The following is a 19,715-nucleotide window of genomic DNA, read 5'->3' as shown; positions in this document are numbered from 1 at the left end:
CCCTAAGCTGCTGAAAATGGGGTGGGGCTAGAAATTGCCCCACCAGCTTAGGAAAGTATTATGTCATTTGTCAATTACATAAATTTTAGAAAAAAAACTAAATTTTACTACCAATTTACTTAAATTTAGGAGTTTAAACTTAAGTTAATTTGCACTACAAAGTTCATGACATCCTTAAATTTAGAAGCTGAAGTGCAAAAACAAAATTCAGAAGACCTTTAGCTTTAAAATATTCCTTAAAAAAACTCAGCAACCCAACTCTATTTTTTAGGAAGCACCTCCATGAGACCCCACCCTAGTCTGCGCTGGTTAAGCCCAGCTTATTTCACCATCTTAATCTGTTTGTGGTTCATTGTTCCCCAAGGTTTTTCCTGTTTAAAATCCTTCTGTTTCCTCAGTTATCTGCTCTTTGACTTGCCAATTCCTTTAGCTAGTCTGTAGGTATCTGGCCTCTGAGGTTTTGATTGGTTGGATTCGGTTATGGAGCAAGTGTTTCCAAGATACCACGTTTTTATAAATCACAGAGGACCTGATGTCAAGAAAACACTGGGCAGCCTCATCTACCGCGCTCTTAAGAGGATTGGCCTAAGAGTGTTTCTTGATGAGCAGGAACTGCAAACGGGAAATTATTTAACCCCTGCAATAAAAACTGCCATTAGTAATTGCACCGTACACGTTTCTATTTCTCTGAAACATATGCGGAAACTTCGTGGTGCTTGAATGAGCTTTTGTGGATGTTGGATTGTCATGGCGGCAAGCTTATCCCAATCTTCTATGGCATCCAACCTTCTGACCTGCGGTATATTCAAAAGGGAGCATATGCTGAAGCCCTCGACAATCATAAAAACAAGGGCAGGGTTGAGTATTCACTGGTGGAGAGATGGATGAGTGCTCTAACCAAAGTATCAGATGTTTCTGGTCTGGTGTTCAGCAAGGTCAAAGAGTAAGCATTCCTAATTCCTATAACCTGCAAATCTATGGTGATAGTTATTATTTTTAAAAATTTCATTTCTTTTAGCTTTTTGATGATGGATCATCAGTGAGACCTGTTTGACGAATAATTTAGAGAAACGAATCCAGAAATGAAACAATCAGCCTTTTTACTTTATTGTTTGGTTACTGATTTTTATAACAATTTTTTTTAATGTTTCAGTGACCTTGGGGAGTTTTTAGATAGAATTGTGGACACTGTATTGAAAGAGGTGACGGTGGAAGCACTTGATGTTGCTATACACCCTGTGGGACTCCATCAAGCTGCAGAGCACTTCCAGAACAAGGTTTTGAATCAAACTACAACGAATGATATCGTTATTGTGGGGATTGTGGGACTTGGTGGATCGGGGAAGTCAACTCTAGTTACTCATCTTTACAATACAAAGCGTTCCCAATTCAGTAGATGCTGTTAATTGTCTGATGCGAGTAAGAAGAATTTACCATCTTTACAGAAAAGATTGCTTACTGATCTGTTGGGGTTTCAGCCGTATATGCATATTGAGAATACGAGTCGAGGGAGGAGCTTGCTTAGAGATCGTCTTCGAGGGTTCAAAGTTCTGATTGTTTTAGATGAGGTAGACAATACAGAGCAAATAGAGAATCTCTTATTAGTAGTGAAGGATGTCCTTGGAAATGGAAGTCTGATTCTTGTCACCTCTCGTGACAGAGATTTACTTGCACGCTCTCAAATTAAAGTACTGTATGATGTCCAACTGTTAGATATAAAAGATGCCCATGAGTTATTTTGCTGGCATGTTTTCCATGAGCCCAAGTCGCCCCCAGATTTGCAAGACATTGTAGAGGAGTTGGCCAAGATGTGTGGTGGCTTTCCGTTGGCTTTGAAAGTTTTAGGTGGGCAGATCTCTAGTAATGGTGATCGAAGCTACTGGATGAGGCAATTGGAAAATTTTCGCCAACAATTGCCTGATAACATTTTAGACAGGGTACTCAAAGTTACCTATGATTCTCTCAAGAACAAAGAGAAAGAGGCGTTTTTAGACATTGCCCATTTCTTAGTAGGAGAAGACAGAGATCTGGCTGTGCGGGTTTTGGATGGATTGGACCAGAGTGGCTTCGACTGCCTTGAGGTTCTCCATCATAAAGGCCTTGTGCAATTTGAAAATGCAGACGTCGACTTCGACATTAACATCCAACACCGAATGTATCTGCTGCCTTTCCTCGAGCGAACTGATCGAAAATCTGTAAGAATTACTTAATCTGGAAGTTGGCTTTGCTCACACCTATAGCCTTAATACAATCCTTCCAACTGTTTTATAATTCCCAGTCCTAATCATGTATTTGTTTCCAGATGCTAGAGTATTTGTTCATGCAAAACTTATATTCGTGAGCCTTTCTACATAGAATGCTGGAGGAGACCAAAGGGTAGCTTGAGAATAAGAATGAACGATTTAGTTAGGGAATTGGCAATACAAATCGGCAGACAAGAATTTCCCCTTCGCCTTTGCTGCTCAAACAATAAAATGATCTCTGCACAGGTATTTTGTCTCAACCCATTGTGCTCTGTTTTTTTAATTTTCTTTTTGAATTAGAGGTTTAAAATTCTAGACACAGGGTGCATGAAATTATTAATCTCCCTTAGTTAGAGTTAAGGTTTAATGGTCTCTGTGAAGTTTATTTGGAACATGAAGTTGGTTTCATCTTTTTGTTGGATTCAAAGTTCCCCTGGTTAAGAGCTAGGGTTTGATAGATCTCTACGCTGCCAATTTGGAGCATGATGTTGGTTTCATTATTTCTTTTTTCAGGGACTATGCCGTATGCACTCTTCGTAAGCTATTCAGCTTCATTAATAGTTCAAAAGCTACTTTAAACTGTTATATTTGAAATTTTAACTGACCCTGTTTACATTTTTTATTCTGCGCAGATGCAATCACTCTGTACGAGGAATTCGTGGCAATGAAGATCACAAGAAGCTTCAACTGCCCGTCTTCTTAGATAGTCAAGATATATGTGGATTAAAACTTGTAGCTCTTCAAGATTCAGGAATTCTACATCAATTTAATAGTGTAACTGGAGATTTGATATGGCTTCCCCTGGGTAAATTTAACTGCAGCGACTTTAATTGCAGAGAACTTTCACTAAGAAATTTAAGAGTGTCGGAACTTACTGGTGTTAATTTTGAAGGCTTACACGGATTATCTGATGATTTTGAGGTATATGCCCTATATTTTAAAGTCCAGTTTGTCCACTATTGAAGGTCTCATTCCTGACAATTAACACATTACTTCAACTGCAGGATCCTTCTCAGTTACGGGAACTGACAGTTAGCTGCACAGAAATCTCGGACACCATAATCTTCCGTAGAAGTGCTCCTCTTGCAGTTACAAGCTATCACCCTTCAAACAGCGGGTTCAATAAAGTATTGCTACACTCAGACTTATCTGAAAAGCGGGTACGAAATTTGAAGTTGCAAATTAAACCAAATAAACAGTTAGCAAGCTTAGACTCATTTAAAGAGCATGTGGAAAAGCTAAACGTGAAAAACAAGTCATCTTCAGATCCAGGCCTAAATAGTTTTCAAGAATGGTTAGGAAAGCTGAAAAATTTAGGAAAGCTAGCTTTGAAAAATATCAAGGGTTTGGTATCACTGCCCATTAAATTTGAGGAAGCAGGAACTCTGAGACATGTAGATCTATCTGGCTGCAGTGATCTGGAAGTTTTGCCACATTCTTTTACTGAATTGTTGCAACTTCAATATTTAGCTTTAAGAGACTGCTGGAGCCTTGTTATCACAGATTTGGGTAAAATCTCCACTCTTGAGTACCTGGATCTTCAAGGCTGCTTTTCGTTCAAGGATTTGCCTCGAGGAACCACAGTTCAAAAATCTCTAAGGTATTTAAATTTACTTCATACCAGTCTCCAACAATTGCCTGAGCATATAGATCAACTAGAAAATCTTGAACAGCTATATATAGGGAGCCAACTGATAACATGTTTACCACAATCTCCTAATCATCTGAGCCGGCTAACAGATTTGACTCTATTCTAAAGCTTCAATCTCTATGATGTGAGCAAATCTGTTGAATTGTTGGGGCATGTGGAAATATTACGGATATAGGACTCCGAAGTTAGGGCGTTACCAGAGGAAATTACATGGATGAATATTAAGATTTTGGACATACGGTGTTGTCCAAACATTGAAGGTTTTCAGATGGAAGTGGACTTGCCTTTCGAAAACTTACAGGTCCAGGGTCAGACAAGTGAAGATCATGGCACTAATGCTGTTGATCCGTTGGCAATCAGAGCTACTCAACCTAATCGTGTAAGCTGTCTAACAAGTTTGATGTTTGGGATTTCTGACATTTAACAAAGGTTTGTAACCCCCGTTCGTTCGGGATTCGTGCAGACGCTTCCTTCCAATATATCATCTATCTTCTGTGGAGCAACACTCAATAAGGAGGATGTTGATAAAATGGTGCGTGTGTAGTTTCAAAATATAACAAAATTTACTCTTCATGTGTGTCTTTATTATTTATGAAATTTGTGATACATGCAGGACGCAGATGCACACAGCTTTCAAAATGTTACAGTAATGGACATCCCCCAACTCCCACTAGAGTCGGGAATACGATTTTCTGTGGAGTTAGAAAACGAGAGCTTACAAGGCGCAATTTTGATATGTTTAATAGCAGACAACAGTTGCAGTTTTGAAGTAACATTTCTTGGACATGCTTTCAGAACCTCCCGTATTTTTTGTCACAGTACCACATGCATATGGAGTGCACATGTTGATGTGGACAAAAGATTCAACAGTCTTCAAAGATTTAAAAATCTGCAGTGGCATGACAATAGATTGCAAGATCAAGCTACTCAATTCATCCTGGCAGGAAGATTTGTCATTAAGGAAAACATCTGCCGGACTGAAGAGGGGTTGGGTGGTGATCGCAAAAAATTTAGACCTCTGTAAACAATTTTTAAGCTTTCTTTTCTGTGGACATGACGGCCAGGATCAGAAGTTTTAGTGGGCTGGATATTGGAAAGAGATTTAGTATTCATTTCGTCAAATTCATCTGGCATTTCAGTGTTATTTTTTACAATGTCATAGTTTTGCATTCAGCAAGATTTGATCTTAATAGGGTCATTTAGCACCATTCAACTTCAACAATAGATCAAAGACCCATTAACATTTTATTCTTTTGATTAACCTAAATTAAGATTTTGAAAAGATTTGAAATCTTTTTACAAAAGATAAAAATATATAGACATTAAATACAGTCACATCTATTAAGGGCCACATCTATGACTATTGAATTATTCACCAAATATAACTTCAGGGCATGAAAACAATTAAATGGATAATATAATATGTAAAGACAGATACATGAGCATGTGCAATAAATGCTTGATACCTAAAGAGGATATCAATACATATGGATAAGGTGTAGATAAATGAATGAGAATTGTGTATGTATTAGGATAAGCAAATGTCAGTTTGGTACAAAACTATGACATTTGTTAGAGTGTAGATGAGTTAAGACGATCTTTCAAAGTAGTCAAAAACTAAAAAGTAATTGGTACAATATGCAAATTTCATTGTTATATTTTGTCCAACATTAAGGTGTATATGAATACTAGATTGATCATGTATTTCAGAATATGTAGCACTTGCAAACATGTGCCAAAAGAAAACATTTGAACGTATATATGAATACCATTAGACTTTGTACAACTAATAGACTGTTAAATGTTATTATGTAAGTTTAAGACTGTTAAATGTTATTATGTAAGTTTAACTTTGAACATGCTAAATTCTTATGAATTGAAAAAAATATATAAAAATATGTAGCAAATGTATAAAAATTTAATCCGACGTTGATGTAAGTTAAACAAAGAATTATATTTATAAGAATGCTCTATCTCAATAATTCAATAAGTAGTTAATGCCCTCTGTTTCTTGTCAGCTCCCACAGACTTGCAATAAATTTAATTTTCGTGCGCTGTCCATTATCCCTAAAATTATTTTGTAAGAATGAAGATGATGCTGCTTACTCTGTTACTCATTTTGTCTGCACTGCCTGCTCATGTAGCAGAGTCTTCTAATTATACTGATCATCAAGCTCTGATTGGTTTCAAGGCTGCTCTCTCTGTTGATCCATATAATTCTTTGTTCGATTGGTCTCCCGATCACATCTTCTGCAATTGGACTGGTGTTACCTGCTCTTCTGGTCGACAACGTGTGGTTTCATTGAATCTCACAGGTAAGGGATTAGTTGGCCCCATCTCTCCATTACTGGGAAACCTTTCCTTTCTTGGAGCACTTGATCTCTCTAATAACAGCTTGCAGGGCAATATTCCATACCAAATTGGAAAGCTTTTTCGCTTGAGAAGGCTTCGGTTGTCTTATAACAATTTGGAAGGCCGCATTCCATCCTCTCTAGGAGGCTGTCGTTCAACAATTAACAATTTAAGTGGAAGCATTCCCTCTGAATTTAGTCTTCTTTCAAATTTAGATACCATGTCAATAGTAGTAAACCAATTGACAGGCGTTCTCCCACCTTTCATAGGCAACATGTCCTCCTTAACTATAATAGAGTTGGGCGAAAATAGATTCCAAGGTAGCATTCCTGTTGAATTGGGTATGCTTAGTCAGCTAAACTGGCTTAATGTTCACACCAATAACTTAACAGGGTCAATTCCCGTTGCCCTTTCCAATTGTAGTCATCTCCAAATGTTGCAATTATATCAGAACAACTTAATTGGTCCAATTCCTTGGGAATTTGGCAAGCTATCAGAGTTGCAAGATGTGTATTTGTGGGGAAATCAACTCACTGGAGAAATACCCACTTCACTGGGTAATTGGACTCACCTCCAAGTGCTCTATCTGGAGCGCAACTATCTGAGCGGCGCAGTGCCCCTGGTATTTGGGAAAATGAAGCAGCTCAGACGGTTTGTTTTGTGGCAGAACCATTTTGTGAGTGGAGGCAGTGGTTTGCCTATTTTAACTGCCTTGACTAATTGCTCCATCTTGGAACAACTTGATTTGGGTTTAAATTATCTCACTGGCGTCTTACCCAATTCAGTTGGCCGCCTGTCTAATTTACTCTCCTTTCTTGCATTGAACTCAAATGAAATTGGGGGAAACATACCAGATGAGATTGGTAACCTCACAAACTTGGCAACAGTAACCCTGGAAGCAAACCGCTTCAATGGGACAATTCCATCTACACTCGGTAAACTATCAAATCTGGAGAGGATATTTCTGGACAAAAACAATTTAGAAGGAAGAATTGCAGAAAGTTTGGGCCAATCAAAAAGGCTTGGATTGTTGTCAATTAGTGAAAACATGCTTTCAGGGTCAATTCCAGAGAGTCTTGGCGACCTCCCACAATTACGAGAGCTTGATCTTCATCGCAATCAACTGTCAGGGGAAATACCTGCTACTTTAGGGAGATGTCAAACTTTGGAAAGGCTGGACTTGGCTTACAACCAACTTACAGAAAATATACCTCCTGAAGTTGCAGGTCTTCAGAATCTTCATTGCTACTTCAACCTTTCTAACAATTTATTGAAAGGTTCAATTCTGGATGTGAGCAAAATGGTTATGGTTTTAGCTATAGATTTATCTAACAACCATTTCTCTAGTGGCATTCCAAGCGCTCTAGCAAGTTGTACGGCTTTAGAATATCTAAACCTTTCTTGGAATGCATTTGAAGGCCCAATTCCAGTGTCTCTGGCAACACTAAAAAATCTTGAAGACATGGACTTTTCAGGCAACAATTTGTCAGGTACAATACCAGTGGCTTTCGAAGACATGAAAATGCTTCGCCATCTTAATCTATCTTCAAACAGATTAACTGGAGAGGTTCCAAAGGGAGGGGTTTTCTCAGATCTTGGCTCCCCAGCAGTTGCAGGAAATCTTGGCCTATGTGGTGCATGGATAAATTTACCACCGTGCCCTAATTTCAAGTCCAAGCACAAAGGGCTACCAGTCTCCCATAAGGTAATTATTGTTGTTCTGATCAGCATTGTAATACTAATCCTCTGCTTTCTATTGCTTGCATTTTCCTATAAATGGAGATATAATAGGCAGAGCATCTCTACTGACAATGTAGACCAGATTGCCTCTACTGAAACTGACAGTGTAGATCAGACTACCCTTCATCTCCATGTAGAACCCACAAGGATTTCATATGAAGAACTTGTCACTGCAACTCATGGCTTTAGTGAGGCAAATCTGCTAGGGAGGGGGTGGTTTCGGATCAGTTTATAAAGGAATTCTGTATAATGGGACACATATTGCTGTTAAAGTTCTTAATTTTCAAGATAAAAATGCCCATAAAAGTTTTATTACAGAATGCAATGCACTGAAAAGAGTTCGACACCGCAATGTGATTAAAATCATAACAGTCTGTTCCAACCCTGTTATTAAAGCTTTGGTTCTTCCCTTCATGTCAAATGGAAGTTTAGATAGGTGGTTGTACCCAGAGGGAGGAGATGAATGCACACTGAATTTAAATGATAGATTAACAATTGCACTAGGAATAGCCCAGGGGATGGAGTGTCTACATCATTATTGTTTTGTGCAAGTGATACATTGTGACCTGAAACCAAGTAATGTGTTAATGGGTGATGATATCACTCCATATATAGCAGACTTTGGCATTGCAAAAGTGGTTTTTGGAAACTCTCTTGATTCATTGGCTTCTACAAATGCACTTCAGGGATCTTTTGGTTACATGGCACCAGGTACTGGTTTTAGTCATTCTCATCTCTATATTACACTGAATTCATGTTGTATATTGCATCAATACATAAAATGAACTTTGAGAATTACTAATGAGTATATTTTCTGCAGAATATGCAATGGGTGGAAAGATTGAGACAACAGGAGATATATTTAGTTATGGTATTTTATTACTGGAGCTTTTGACAAGGAAGAAGCCAACAGATGCAATGTTTATAGAAGGATTGACTCTTCCTAAATGGGTAAGTATGAATTTTCAAGATGACATAGCAGAAGTGGTGGATTACACCCTACTTAGAAATGTGAATGAATCAGACACATCAGTGGTGTTGGTATGTCTTACTCAACTTTTACAGGTAGGGTTGGTTTGTACAAATAAATCCCCACTACAACGTCCCAGTATGAAAGAAGTTGTCATGAAACTGAACGATATTAATGATGTTTATTTTAATTTTTCAGGAGATGAAATAGAAAGTTTAGTAAAATGAAAGGACGGGATTTAAAAACTCAAATATTTGTTATGATCAATCATATCAGTATCATTATTCTTTAAAAATATTTTCTTAACAGTATTTCTTAAATCTTTTTGTAGTATAATGTGATAATAATATTGAGAAACATAGTTTTCCTTTTACTTAATTCTTCTTTTCCACAACAAAGTTCAAAATCGCCATATGTATAAATCTTATGAATATAAAAGTTCATTCTTAACCCATCTCTGGAATATTGTTTTTTTATCTTTCACTATCTTGTCAAATCTGAGCAATGACTGATGATAATATATGCTGTTCAATGATTAATGACAATAAATTTGGTCAAATGTCACTGTCTAAACTACTTGCTCCAACGTACATCTTTTTGGCTGACGGGTTTCGAGGGAGAATAATTAAACGTGCTTTCTAAGCAAGATTCGCATCTTTTGTAATTATTGTAGCTGTTTTGTTGTAATTTCTGCAACTCTATCTTTTCCCAGGCTTCGAGTCGATAGTTTTCATATTTTATATTATTTATTCTCACTCTTTAAAATCTGTTTTGTTTAATTTTTTTTAAAAAACATACATTTAACTTTTTAAATTTTTTTTAAAGGGTAACAATTTATTAATCAGAAATGAAGAATACAAACCAAGAAAGGTCTATAGTCCAACAAAGAACAAAGAATCAATCTTTCCTATCCTCCCTAACTAATTGCTCTAACAAATAAGATAAATCCCCTTGACCCCTTTCTACAATATACCAACCTTGCATTCCATCAGATGCCCATTTTGCCAAGCAATCCGCTACTCTATTCCATTCTCTAGGAATATGACAAAAAGAAACAGATTTTAAAGACCTACTCAACCATAAAATTTGTCGAATAACTATAGCTAAATGTCAATTAGCATCATCCAAGTGTTGCCCATTCCAAATAATCACCACCACTAGTGAATCAGATTCACAAATAATCTATTTCCAATTAAGAGCACAACCTCTCTACAGTGCATACAAGATGGCGAGGGCCTCCATGATATTATTTGTATGAAACCCTTTATAAATGAATAAAAGAAACTGAACAATACCAAAGCTCTCTGCCAATACCACTGATACCCACATGACCAGGATTCCTCCTAGGGCAGCCATCAGTATTTATGTTTAGAACTCCTTGAGGAGGGAGTCATCTACCTACTTGATCAATCTTCCTCTTAGACTATCTACAACTAGTCCATGTAAGTTGCCTACTTCCCGCACTACCAAAAAAATTCAACCTTTGAAGAATACCTACATCACTAGGATCCACAGTGCCAAAAAGATTGCACTTAGTCAAGACCGTCTCCTAAAGAGTATTAACGATTTTCTTCCACAATTGTTAAACTATCAATTTCACATTTTAAAAACTCCCACGATTCCATTCTAACCAAAATTGCCAAAGATGTTAATTTCTTTTAGTATGTTATATGTTTTATTATTAGATTTTGGATTCTTATTGTTGATATCTTTCTTAAACGTATTTAGCACTCACCTAATATTTACAAGAACATATATCAATATATTCATTTATTCATAAAATTTATCACACTTATTCCATACACCTACCTTAATATAGTCATCACCCATTCAAATTTGTTTGTTTGCATGTCAATCACATGGCCATGGACTTAACCTTTACCTTTTAAAATTTTAATTCAAATTTTAGACAATTACCTCCTAAAATTTTGGATAATTTAAATTCAAATTCAAATCATTCATCAATGTTCATTTAGACATCTAGAATTCACTTGTCCTCTCTCATTCTAAAGCATCGTTTTAATAAAAAATGGTTGAAAACTAATGAATAAAAAAATTCTTTAGTTAATGGGGAAGGACTTTAGATACCCAAATTAATACTTATAAACACAAAAGTGATATGTTTTCAAAGAGTCCTTTTTGCTCAATTTTGTTCCTTTCTATTTTTTATACTTTTGGGTCATACAAATTCCTAGGCTTGGCCATGGCTAACCCACATGGGTCTATTGGTCCTTTAATGGAAGTGCCACATCATATCATTAAGCAATAAATAGTATTGTTGATTAAGCTCATAGCTAGTTGGAAACCATGATATTTAGGTTTCATTTCTACATAAGAGTTTCCTTTTAAGGTTCTTGTTTTGATTTTTCTTTTTTCCTTTCTACTAATTTAGAAATATTAGTCCCTCAAATTGTTAGTGTATTTTATATATATTTATTTAGGTACAATTAAAATCATTAAACAAAAGAAAGTAGTTAAATATGGCTAAATCCATGTACACGTGTCTAAATTTATTGATACCAAACTAGTTGATTTTATTGGGTAAGATGAAACATTTCATTCAAGTGCAAGGATTATCATAAATTTCATTATCTATTTTGTGATTTCCCTAAGTAAAAATGTATTGCTACTTTCTAGGGAGGGATGGCAGATGCTAAGGATAAGCAACACAATCATTTATGTATTCTTGTGATTAGATTTTGTCATTATAATGTTAATGGTTTTAAAATAATTAGTAAGAAAGGTGAAGGGTGATTCAAAAATAAAAATAGGTTTGTGACTCCTGGTAAAACTCTAGCCAAACTAGTATGGCAATGAGGAGGATTGATAATAGATAGAAAATGTTAAATAAAATGAAGAAATCGTGTAAGAATAAGAAAAATGAGGAAAAGGGTAAAAAGAATATATTTCAATAAAAAAATCATTCCATTGTATCCAAGACCATTAACATAAATTTGTTTTAGGGAAAATTGATCTTCCTTTTATCCCAATCTAATGCCAACGATGATACCTAAGACTACAATTTTTAATATTATTAAAAATGGAATTATAAGGTTCAAACTTGATAAAACAAAAATACCACAAAGGTAAATAGTTCGAGTCTCCTGAGGAGTGATACTAAACACTCTATAATCTAACCAAATCAAAATAAATAAATATAAAGCACAACAATGGGATAGTCTAAAACCATGAGCATAGAACAATAAGAGATAATAAACATTAATGCTCTACAAACCTCTATAGATTGCTAGCCATTTGCCATTTAGTGCAATTGATAAAATTAAGTTTCTCCATGAAAGAAACCTCCTTAGGAACTTTTTCCTTGTCATCAAAATTTTCCTTGATCACATTGACTTTTCACTTGGTGACCATTAGCCTTGTTTTTTTTGTCGAACCTTCCAACACTCACCCTTTCCATTTCTAGAGCTCAAACTATAGGACACAAATTCTAGTGGCTAAAATTTTAGCATTTTTATCTAAAAACCATAATTTCATCAAGTTGTATTCTTATTTCTTCGTGATTTTATCTAAGTTCATACTTTGTTCAATATTTTTCCATTTGTTAATTTTTTAATAGAGCTATTACATCTCTTGCTAAATTTCATTTCCTATCATATTGATTTTCTTGTATTAATTTTTTTGAAATAATTTCATTTCTATATTATCTTTTTTTTTCTTAGTTGTAAGTTGTTGGGAAAGTTTTGATCTCTTAACATTCTTCTATGTTGGCATTGTATTGTCATTGATGTCAACCAATATAGGATGGCAATTGGTATGGAAGATGTATGTGCAACACTATCATTGATGCATACCGGATGTGATGTCTTTGATGTCATCTAGCATAGCAGGTCACCAGTAAGGAAGAGTATGTCATCTAGCTTAATGGCCATTGGAGTCACCGGTACACAAGTTAGTGTTGATTTGTGTTGAAGACATAAGGACTGCAAACCAATTAGTGACATGTTGGCAGTTAATAGTTGCCAACCAAGGAGAGAGCAAGATGTTGGTCGGTTGATTGTGATGAAAAAGGGGAATGTTACCTAAATCACATCAACACCGGAGGTGAAGTATGTGCAGGCCACCGGTATGTTCTTTGGATAAGAAACAACAGGACTCCCACCGGATAAAAATGTAATCACCATTTGAAGAGATGATCGACAGTGAATGTGCCTCAACTGAATCATATGTTCTTGTTTGAAGATATGCATGCTCAAATAGGGAAGCCACGTTGGTGCAATGCAAGATGCAAATGACAAAGATCCACTCTCACCGGTAAGTGGAGCTTATCTCTTATTATACATTGAATGCACCATAGTTCTCTGAGATAAGACAAAAAAGTAGAAGGTAGGTGATTGAAGGCTCTTACTAGATGAACTAGTGAAACTCTAACTTTCCTTAGGTGCATGAGATCAGAGATATGCATTGGATCAGCCGGGTAGACAATGATGAGTTGTCAGTATAGAGAATGAAGGATACGTGGTTGTCACTTTGACAAACCAATTGATAGGAGAATCGATCTACTGATGAAGAAGGCAAGGTTGAGCAGTTGCAGATAGATGGAGCATGTTGAAGATTGATGACATGATGTCTCATATTCAAGATGTTTACCGATAAGTATGTCCACTGGTAATGTTGATAAAGTGTAGATGTAGAAGGTCCCATCTTATGAAGATGTGCATGAAGTAGCTTGGCATGTGCGCTGGCTGGTTTAGGTGTTACATTGGAAGAGAAACAAAGTGCAAGGGTAAAGGAAGTCTGGTTAGGGTTTAACTGACATAGTTTATGAACCGGTAGATAAACTTGGTTGTGTAGGTGGTCGGTGATCCTATCCAGACCAAAATAGCAGACTAAGTTGAGGGCGATGTCAACAAAGGGGCCACGTGGAGTTGAAGTGGCATGCATGCACAGGTTGGTGAAAGTGTTGTTGGTGAGGTAGGCGGTGACTGGTCGACATTAATGTTGATAGCTTGTTTCACGGGTCAAAGAGGAGAAAAGTGTTGCTTGAGATTAATCAGAGGACAAATATCTGATTTGATGACTTCATGATCGAGGCCCACTATCCAGGTGTTGATCAGGGTAGGTGAAGCTATCTACATGATTGCTTCATAGGTGTTTGACAAGTGTAGATCGAAGAAGGTGATGCGTTTACCAAATAGGGCAAATGTATTTTGAACGCAATAGGATTGGTAGAGTTTGATTGATCTATTGCAAGTGGTCAATCTCTAGAGGAAGATCTGACTAGATTTGATCTACCTCGAGGATAGTGAAGAAACCCTAGCAAGCCAGAAGTTTGAATGTCGGTCATGGCAGGAAATCTCAAGTATAAATATCTCGACTCATGACAGAAGGGGATGATGTTGCAGGTAGGGTGATGAAGGATAGAGAGTGAAAGAGTAGCAAAGAGTCAACCAGTCAGAGAAGTTCATTGAATATCATGGTGATTGTGTTCTCAAGAGAGAACTGGTAAGAAGAGTGCAACCGATAAGGGTAAAGCAACTGACAGACTGTCATTGAGCCTGACAGTGGTGTGAACTTGTGAACAAGTGAAGTAACTGGTAAAGGAACAAGAGAAGAGTGATCTTGCATAGAAGAAACATAGAAGATTAGTGCAGAGTTAAGCCTGTAACTGAAGTAACCAGCAAGCCGAGTATCAACAGTATGCAGAGAGCATAACTGACAGAGAAGAAGTAGAGGCTGAACTGGTAAGGTTACAACAAAGAAGAAAGATTGCAGAGGTTACATAACTCATTTGTAACCAAGAGATTAGTTTTGTATTGATAATATGTTTATTGTAGATCACTGAGTTGGAGCTTGGTGCAAGGGTTGGTGCTCCTTGGGTTGGAGCCCTAAAGTAGGAGTGGTACTCCTTGGGTTGGTGCCCTAAATGTTGTAACAAAAGTGTTTCATGTGAGGCTAGTTTGGAGCAGTAGCCTCCAGGAGCACTTCTCATTGAGGTTTTTCCTATCTTGTTTTCTCCTCGTACATATGGTGTTATGTGATGTCCCTTTTATGTCTGATTGCATTTGTGTTAGTCTCTCATCTAACTGATATGTCTGATTTGTGTTAGATTTGTTAATCTATATACACACATAGGATAGAAAAGGGAAAAGTTTGGAAATCACTAATTCACCCCCCTCTCTATGACATCTAGTGTTCAACAATTTGTATCAAATCCTGGGTTCCCTAGCTTGGGTAGCTTTTGGTATTTGAACACAATGGTTTGTTTTTTGTAAATCCCTACTCCTGTATTTGATGGTTCAAATTTTCCTATTTGGAGTTGTAGGATGGAAGTCTACCTATCCTCTTTAGGGTTTGATGTGTGGATGTCGATTGTAAATGGTTGCCCTAGTAAAGTCAGCTCTCCCACCGATTTGGACGCAGAAAGAAGAAACTGGTGTAATGATATAGCAATGAAGGTTATACTCTATGGGTTATCAAATAATGTTTCCTCACAAGTGGACAGATGCAGATCAACAAAAAGCTTATGGGATAGATTGAAGAAGCTCTATGGAAATGAGCTTACTAGTACAGAACTAGTTTGTGAAGAGAGACTGAGAAATGCAACTCATGTGTTTGCAAATGATGAAGGTAGATCTATTAGTAGCCACAACAATGATGAAAAAGGAACCCACCTCTTCATGGCTCAAGAATCAAAAGATAAGAGGCACACATCTGAGAATGGTCATGCAGATCACTCCTACTGGCGAGATGTGTTTCGCAGTGATAGTGAAGATGAAGAAGAAGATGAAGATGAAGATGAAGATGAAGAAGAAGTAGATCTTGAAGGAGAACTTGTAAGTGCACTCAAAAAACTTAGTAGAGTGAGGAATGAATACAATTTATTCAAGAATGCTACAGTTGTGGAAGAAAACTAGTTGATTAGTTGCCTTTAAGATTCTGAGAAATGTATATCAGAGTTAAAGACTCAGCAAGAAGACACCAAGGAGTGATGGTGTACTAATCTAGCATATGAGCTAGAGGACAAGGATAAAGAGCATCAACAGTTAGAAGGAGAAATGGAGAATCTCTGAAATACCCTTGAAAAATGTCAGGATGAGCTCAAGGTGAGAATCTAGTTTGATGGCAGCAATGATGCCTTGGACAAAATGTTGAAGAGAAAAAGCATTCCAAGGATACTGATGGATTAGGATGTGGTACCGACGAGTTCTCTACAAGAAAGGAGACCTCCCACAAAGCTATTAAATGTGTCTCCTCAAATGGAAATGACAAGGATCAGACCTTCATAGTTAGAGATGCTCCAAGAAAGAAGGTTGATCTAACCACAACCGGTGAAGACATGGACTCAAGGATGAAGACCGGTGTTGCAAGAAGGAGCAACAATATAGATCCCAAAGAAAAAGGGAAGATGGGAGAAGAGAGCTTCATCGGAAGCAAGAACATGAGAAGACAACAAACAAGACCTCCTATTGGTAGAAGATAAGGAAATTCTACTGCCCACAAGACAAATCAAATGTGGGAAAATAAGAGACCAGATGGAAAAGTTGCAGAGCATGGACAATCTAAGATCCATCCCCAGAGAAGCAAAAATGGAGATAATAAACCGGTAAGATCTCCTCATGCATGGAAGAATAAATTTGTAAGTCATATGCCATCATTTATCGGCTACTACTTCTCTTGCAAAGAGTATGGTTATAGGGCAGATGAATGCATAAAAAGGTCTAGATATAAGAATGTAGTTTGTCCAATTTGTAATGCTTATGGCCATAATATGTCAAGTTGTAGAAACATGCATAAATCTGCTCCTATGCATAATAAGAAGAGTCCATTTGCTGCCTCAAGAAATGTAAATTATTTATGCTATAATTGCAATAGATTTGGACATAGAAGTCATGAATGCAGGAACATGAAAATTATGTCATATGATAGTCGATATAGCAGTTAAGCTCAACATGGAGATTAGTATAGAACATATGAGAGACAAAGGACTGCATGGAACAAAAGTAGAAGAGGTTTTGTTCCTACAAGATCAAGTGGTCCACCAGTTTTGATAGCAGGTTACAATAGCATGACCAGAAGAAGATGGTCTAACTAGTTTGACAAAAGGTCCTCCAATCATGTGTTTGGCATGAACATTGTTTGCTTCTACAACAATGTCTCCAATCATGTGGCAGAATTCAGAAATGAAAGAAAAAATTGGTAAAAGAAAGTAAGACCTATTCTCAAGTTTGAAAATGGGAAGAAAAGTGAAGTCATACAAGTATGGAGGAAGAAGCAAGATGATGCAACCATGGATCGACACTATGCATTAAATGCACAGGTGATATCTCCTAAGGCTTAAAGTAGATGTAGGACCTTAGGGGGAGTAGTAAATTGAACTTATCATTCACCCCCTCAATGGAAGAGGACATATGGAAGAACAAGTTGTTGTCAGCATGAAGGAAGGAAATAAGATGGTAAGTGTGTTTAGTGGCTGCCTGGGCTACACACCTATAGATGAAAGATGGACCACGACTACATATGTCATTGGATGGCAAATTTGCAAATGGGATCCTATTCAAATTGAAAAAATAAGACAAGAGTTAGAGGAAGGTGCTTCGATAGAGATGATGGACCGATGTAGGTAACCGATATGTGCAACATGTTACTGGTATGTTTCCTAATCGGTAGTGCAAGTTATGTAAGACAATGAGGTCCAGGATTATTGCATTAACTCTGGTAGCATGGATTGAGGAGTTTATGTCTCAAGTGGTACTGAAGAAGACCTGAATGACATATGCTTGCCTGGTTGTTGATCATGTAGGTATGCATGTTTTTGGGATAATCGGTTTGCTTTATGGCATGATGGTGTTATTGTATAGCATTGTGTATATCTAGAACCATGTCATATGTTGTGATGGATATAATGGAGCTAAAAGATCATCAGTTGATCACATATGCATAGCTCAACCTATATATGGTGCAGATTGGAGCTCTGGTTTTGAACCTGACAGGCAATGGGAACCTAAGATGTATGAATCAGGGGGAGTTAATAGCCATGTTTTCTGATTTGTATCAAACTTTCTAGACCGATATGATTGTGTCTTTGAAAGTGTCTAGGGTTGTGAGATATTTCAATGCCTATTTAATTGAAATGACAACTGGACCACCGGGAGTGTTACTTGGAAAGAGGGAGAGTTACCTGCACAAGAGAACATGCATTTGGTATCGAAAGAAATACAATTAGTATCAGTGTTAGCTTCAACACTTGGTATCAACATTTTGGGGTTAGAATGGCTTCTCCATGTCAAAGGGGTGATGATGCAGTTTGACTGGTAGGTATGTTGTATTCATTGACATAGGCTACAGAAGAGGCCAACCACCTCAAGATATTTGGACAACAATCTAGAAAGAAGAACTGCCTATAATAGCATAAAAAATGCTAGATTATAGTTTCGGTTAAGCTCAATACCGAAGGTATAAAACCTCTTACATAAATCCAACTCAATCACCTATGATTGACCAAATCCTCTACATAAATGATTATTACATTATTTTATCCTTTCCTATGATCTACAATGAGATCTTACATATATTTATCCCAACCCGGGACCTAACCAATTAGGTCGGCCACCCAAATGATAATTCAATAGATCCATTACATAATCCTGAAATAAAATCATAAAACATGTCGTCCTAAGGCCAAACAAACATCATCCAATCCATAAAACATCCTAAAAGTGCATCGAAGGATCCACCAACATGCTACATGAAAATAGGTTCATAACCTAGATAGCACCAAACCTAAATTAGATCCACACATGCCAAAGCAATGACACCAATCAATAGAGGCACAAACACAATCACCATCAACATCCTAAATCCCTTCTAGAAGATGTAGAAACACCACTTATGCATTACATCAAAGATCTTCAATAAAGCTCTGTCGATGAAACCCTACCGGACCTATAAAGCAGGCTTACTAGAACATGAGATAGCATCCGATCATCAAGTCAATACCAACTGACTGAAACATACTTCAAAAGCATATGAACCGTCCATACAAACTTGTTCCATCATCCAGATCATACCGGTGACAATCAACTTATAATCTTCCCAATCCAATCCTTCTACTAGAAGCCGATAAACAACCATAACAACTAGTATTGACATCAATGATAAAACATCAGTGCAACACATAATCAATTCCATCGTATTGCCAACAATACAAAGTTTAGTGATAACATTATAAATCCAAATAGCCTTAGTTACATAATTTACTACCCCTCAATAGATAGCCTCGATTGATGAAAGAGTAATTGTAGATTATTTTATCGACCAACGAACTAAACCAAAACCAAGTGAGAAGAAATACTCTATATTAGAGTTGTAATATTGAAAGTCACTTGACCCATATGAATATGTTTGTCCAACTACGTCAATATCCATGCTCATTGTGTATTGAAATTTATAATTATCAGTACCTTGAATGTAGTGGAGGACATACTTAGCTAAATTCTAGTACAAATAATGTGACCCTCACATGAATCAAGAGACCATACCAATAGCATATGAACTATGGGGTCTCACATGATTTAGGTCGATGAGAATCACAATAAGCTATAAGTATAAAGTACAATCAACCAAGAATGACAAACAATTAGCCTCAATTTTGACTCCTAATAGGAATGGAGTCAATGTATGCTTACAACTAGCCATGCGAAACCTAGAAAGAATATCAAGTGCATAATTGGGTTATCTAGAGAAAAATACTTGAAGATGACTAAGTGATCTTAATATCCATGTTGTAATCCAAAATACC

The 19,715-nt window shown here is 36.8% G+C and overlaps 2 protein-coding genes across 4 annotated transcripts; both read left to right on the top strand.

The window, feature by feature from the left end:
• Nucleotides 1-220: 220 nt before the first annotated feature.
• Nucleotides 221-9,216, top strand: LOC131027229 (LRR receptor-like serine/threonine-protein kinase FLS2). Of its 3 annotated transcripts, none has more exons than XM_059219746.1 (7): nt 221-943; nt 1,154-2,195; nt 2,356-2,489; nt 2,757-2,779; nt 2,876-3,164; nt 3,248-4,426; nt 4,508-5,966. In XM_059219746.1, the coding sequence occupies exons 3-6, from the start codon at nt 2,394-2,396 to the stop codon at nt 3,998-4,000; spliced, it is 1,161 nt and encodes a 386-aa protein (XP_059075729.1). In that variant the 5' UTR covers nt 221-943; nt 1,154-2,195; nt 2,356-2,393; the 3' UTR covers nt 4,001-4,426; nt 4,508-5,966. The 3 variants fall into 3 exon arrangements, with proteins under 3 accessions (XP_059075729.1, XP_059075728.1, XP_059075727.1); XM_059219745.1 differs by having other exon boundaries at nt 2,303-2,489; XM_059219744.1 differs by lacking the exons at nt 221-943; nt 1,154-2,195; nt 2,356-2,489; nt 2,757-2,779; nt 2,876-3,164 and adding an exon at nt 8,807-9,216 and having other exon boundaries at nt 4,099-4,273; nt 4,358-4,426; nt 4,508-8,697.
• LOC131875051 (putative receptor-like protein kinase At3g47110) lies at nt 8,574-9,166 on the top strand. The gene is made up of 3 exons (XM_059219055.1): nt 8,574-8,697; nt 8,807-9,027; nt 9,155-9,166. Exons 1-3 carry the CDS (start codon nt 8,574-8,576, stop codon nt 9,164-9,166), a joined length of 357 nt encoding a protein of 118 aa, XP_059075038.1.
• Nucleotides 9,217-19,715: the final 10,499 nt, after the last annotated feature.

The sequence above is a fragment of the Cryptomeria japonica genome, chromosome 4, assembly GCF_030272615.1.
Source record: "Cryptomeria japonica chromosome 4, Sugi_1.0, whole genome shotgun sequence".
Taxonomy (NCBI): domain Eukaryota; kingdom Viridiplantae; phylum Streptophyta; class Pinopsida; order Cupressales; family Cupressaceae; genus Cryptomeria; species Cryptomeria japonica.
Note: the sequence above shows the minus strand (reverse complement) of the source record. Positions and strands in the feature narration are given on the sequence as shown.

Excerpts from the sequence above, each read along its gene's own strand:
- LOC131027229 (XM_059219744.1), top strand. The coding sequence starts at position 5,981 with ATGAAGATGATGCTGCTTACTCTGTTACTCATTTTGTCTGCACTGCCT.
- LOC131875051 (XM_059219055.1), top strand. The coding sequence starts at position 8,574 with ATGGGTGATGATATCACTCCATATATAGCAGACTTTGGCATTGCAAAA. Across the intron at positions 8,698-8,806 it reads TTTTGGTTACATGGCACCAG|AATATGCAATGGGTGGAAAG; the intron begins GTACTGGTTTTA and ends TATTTTCTGCAG.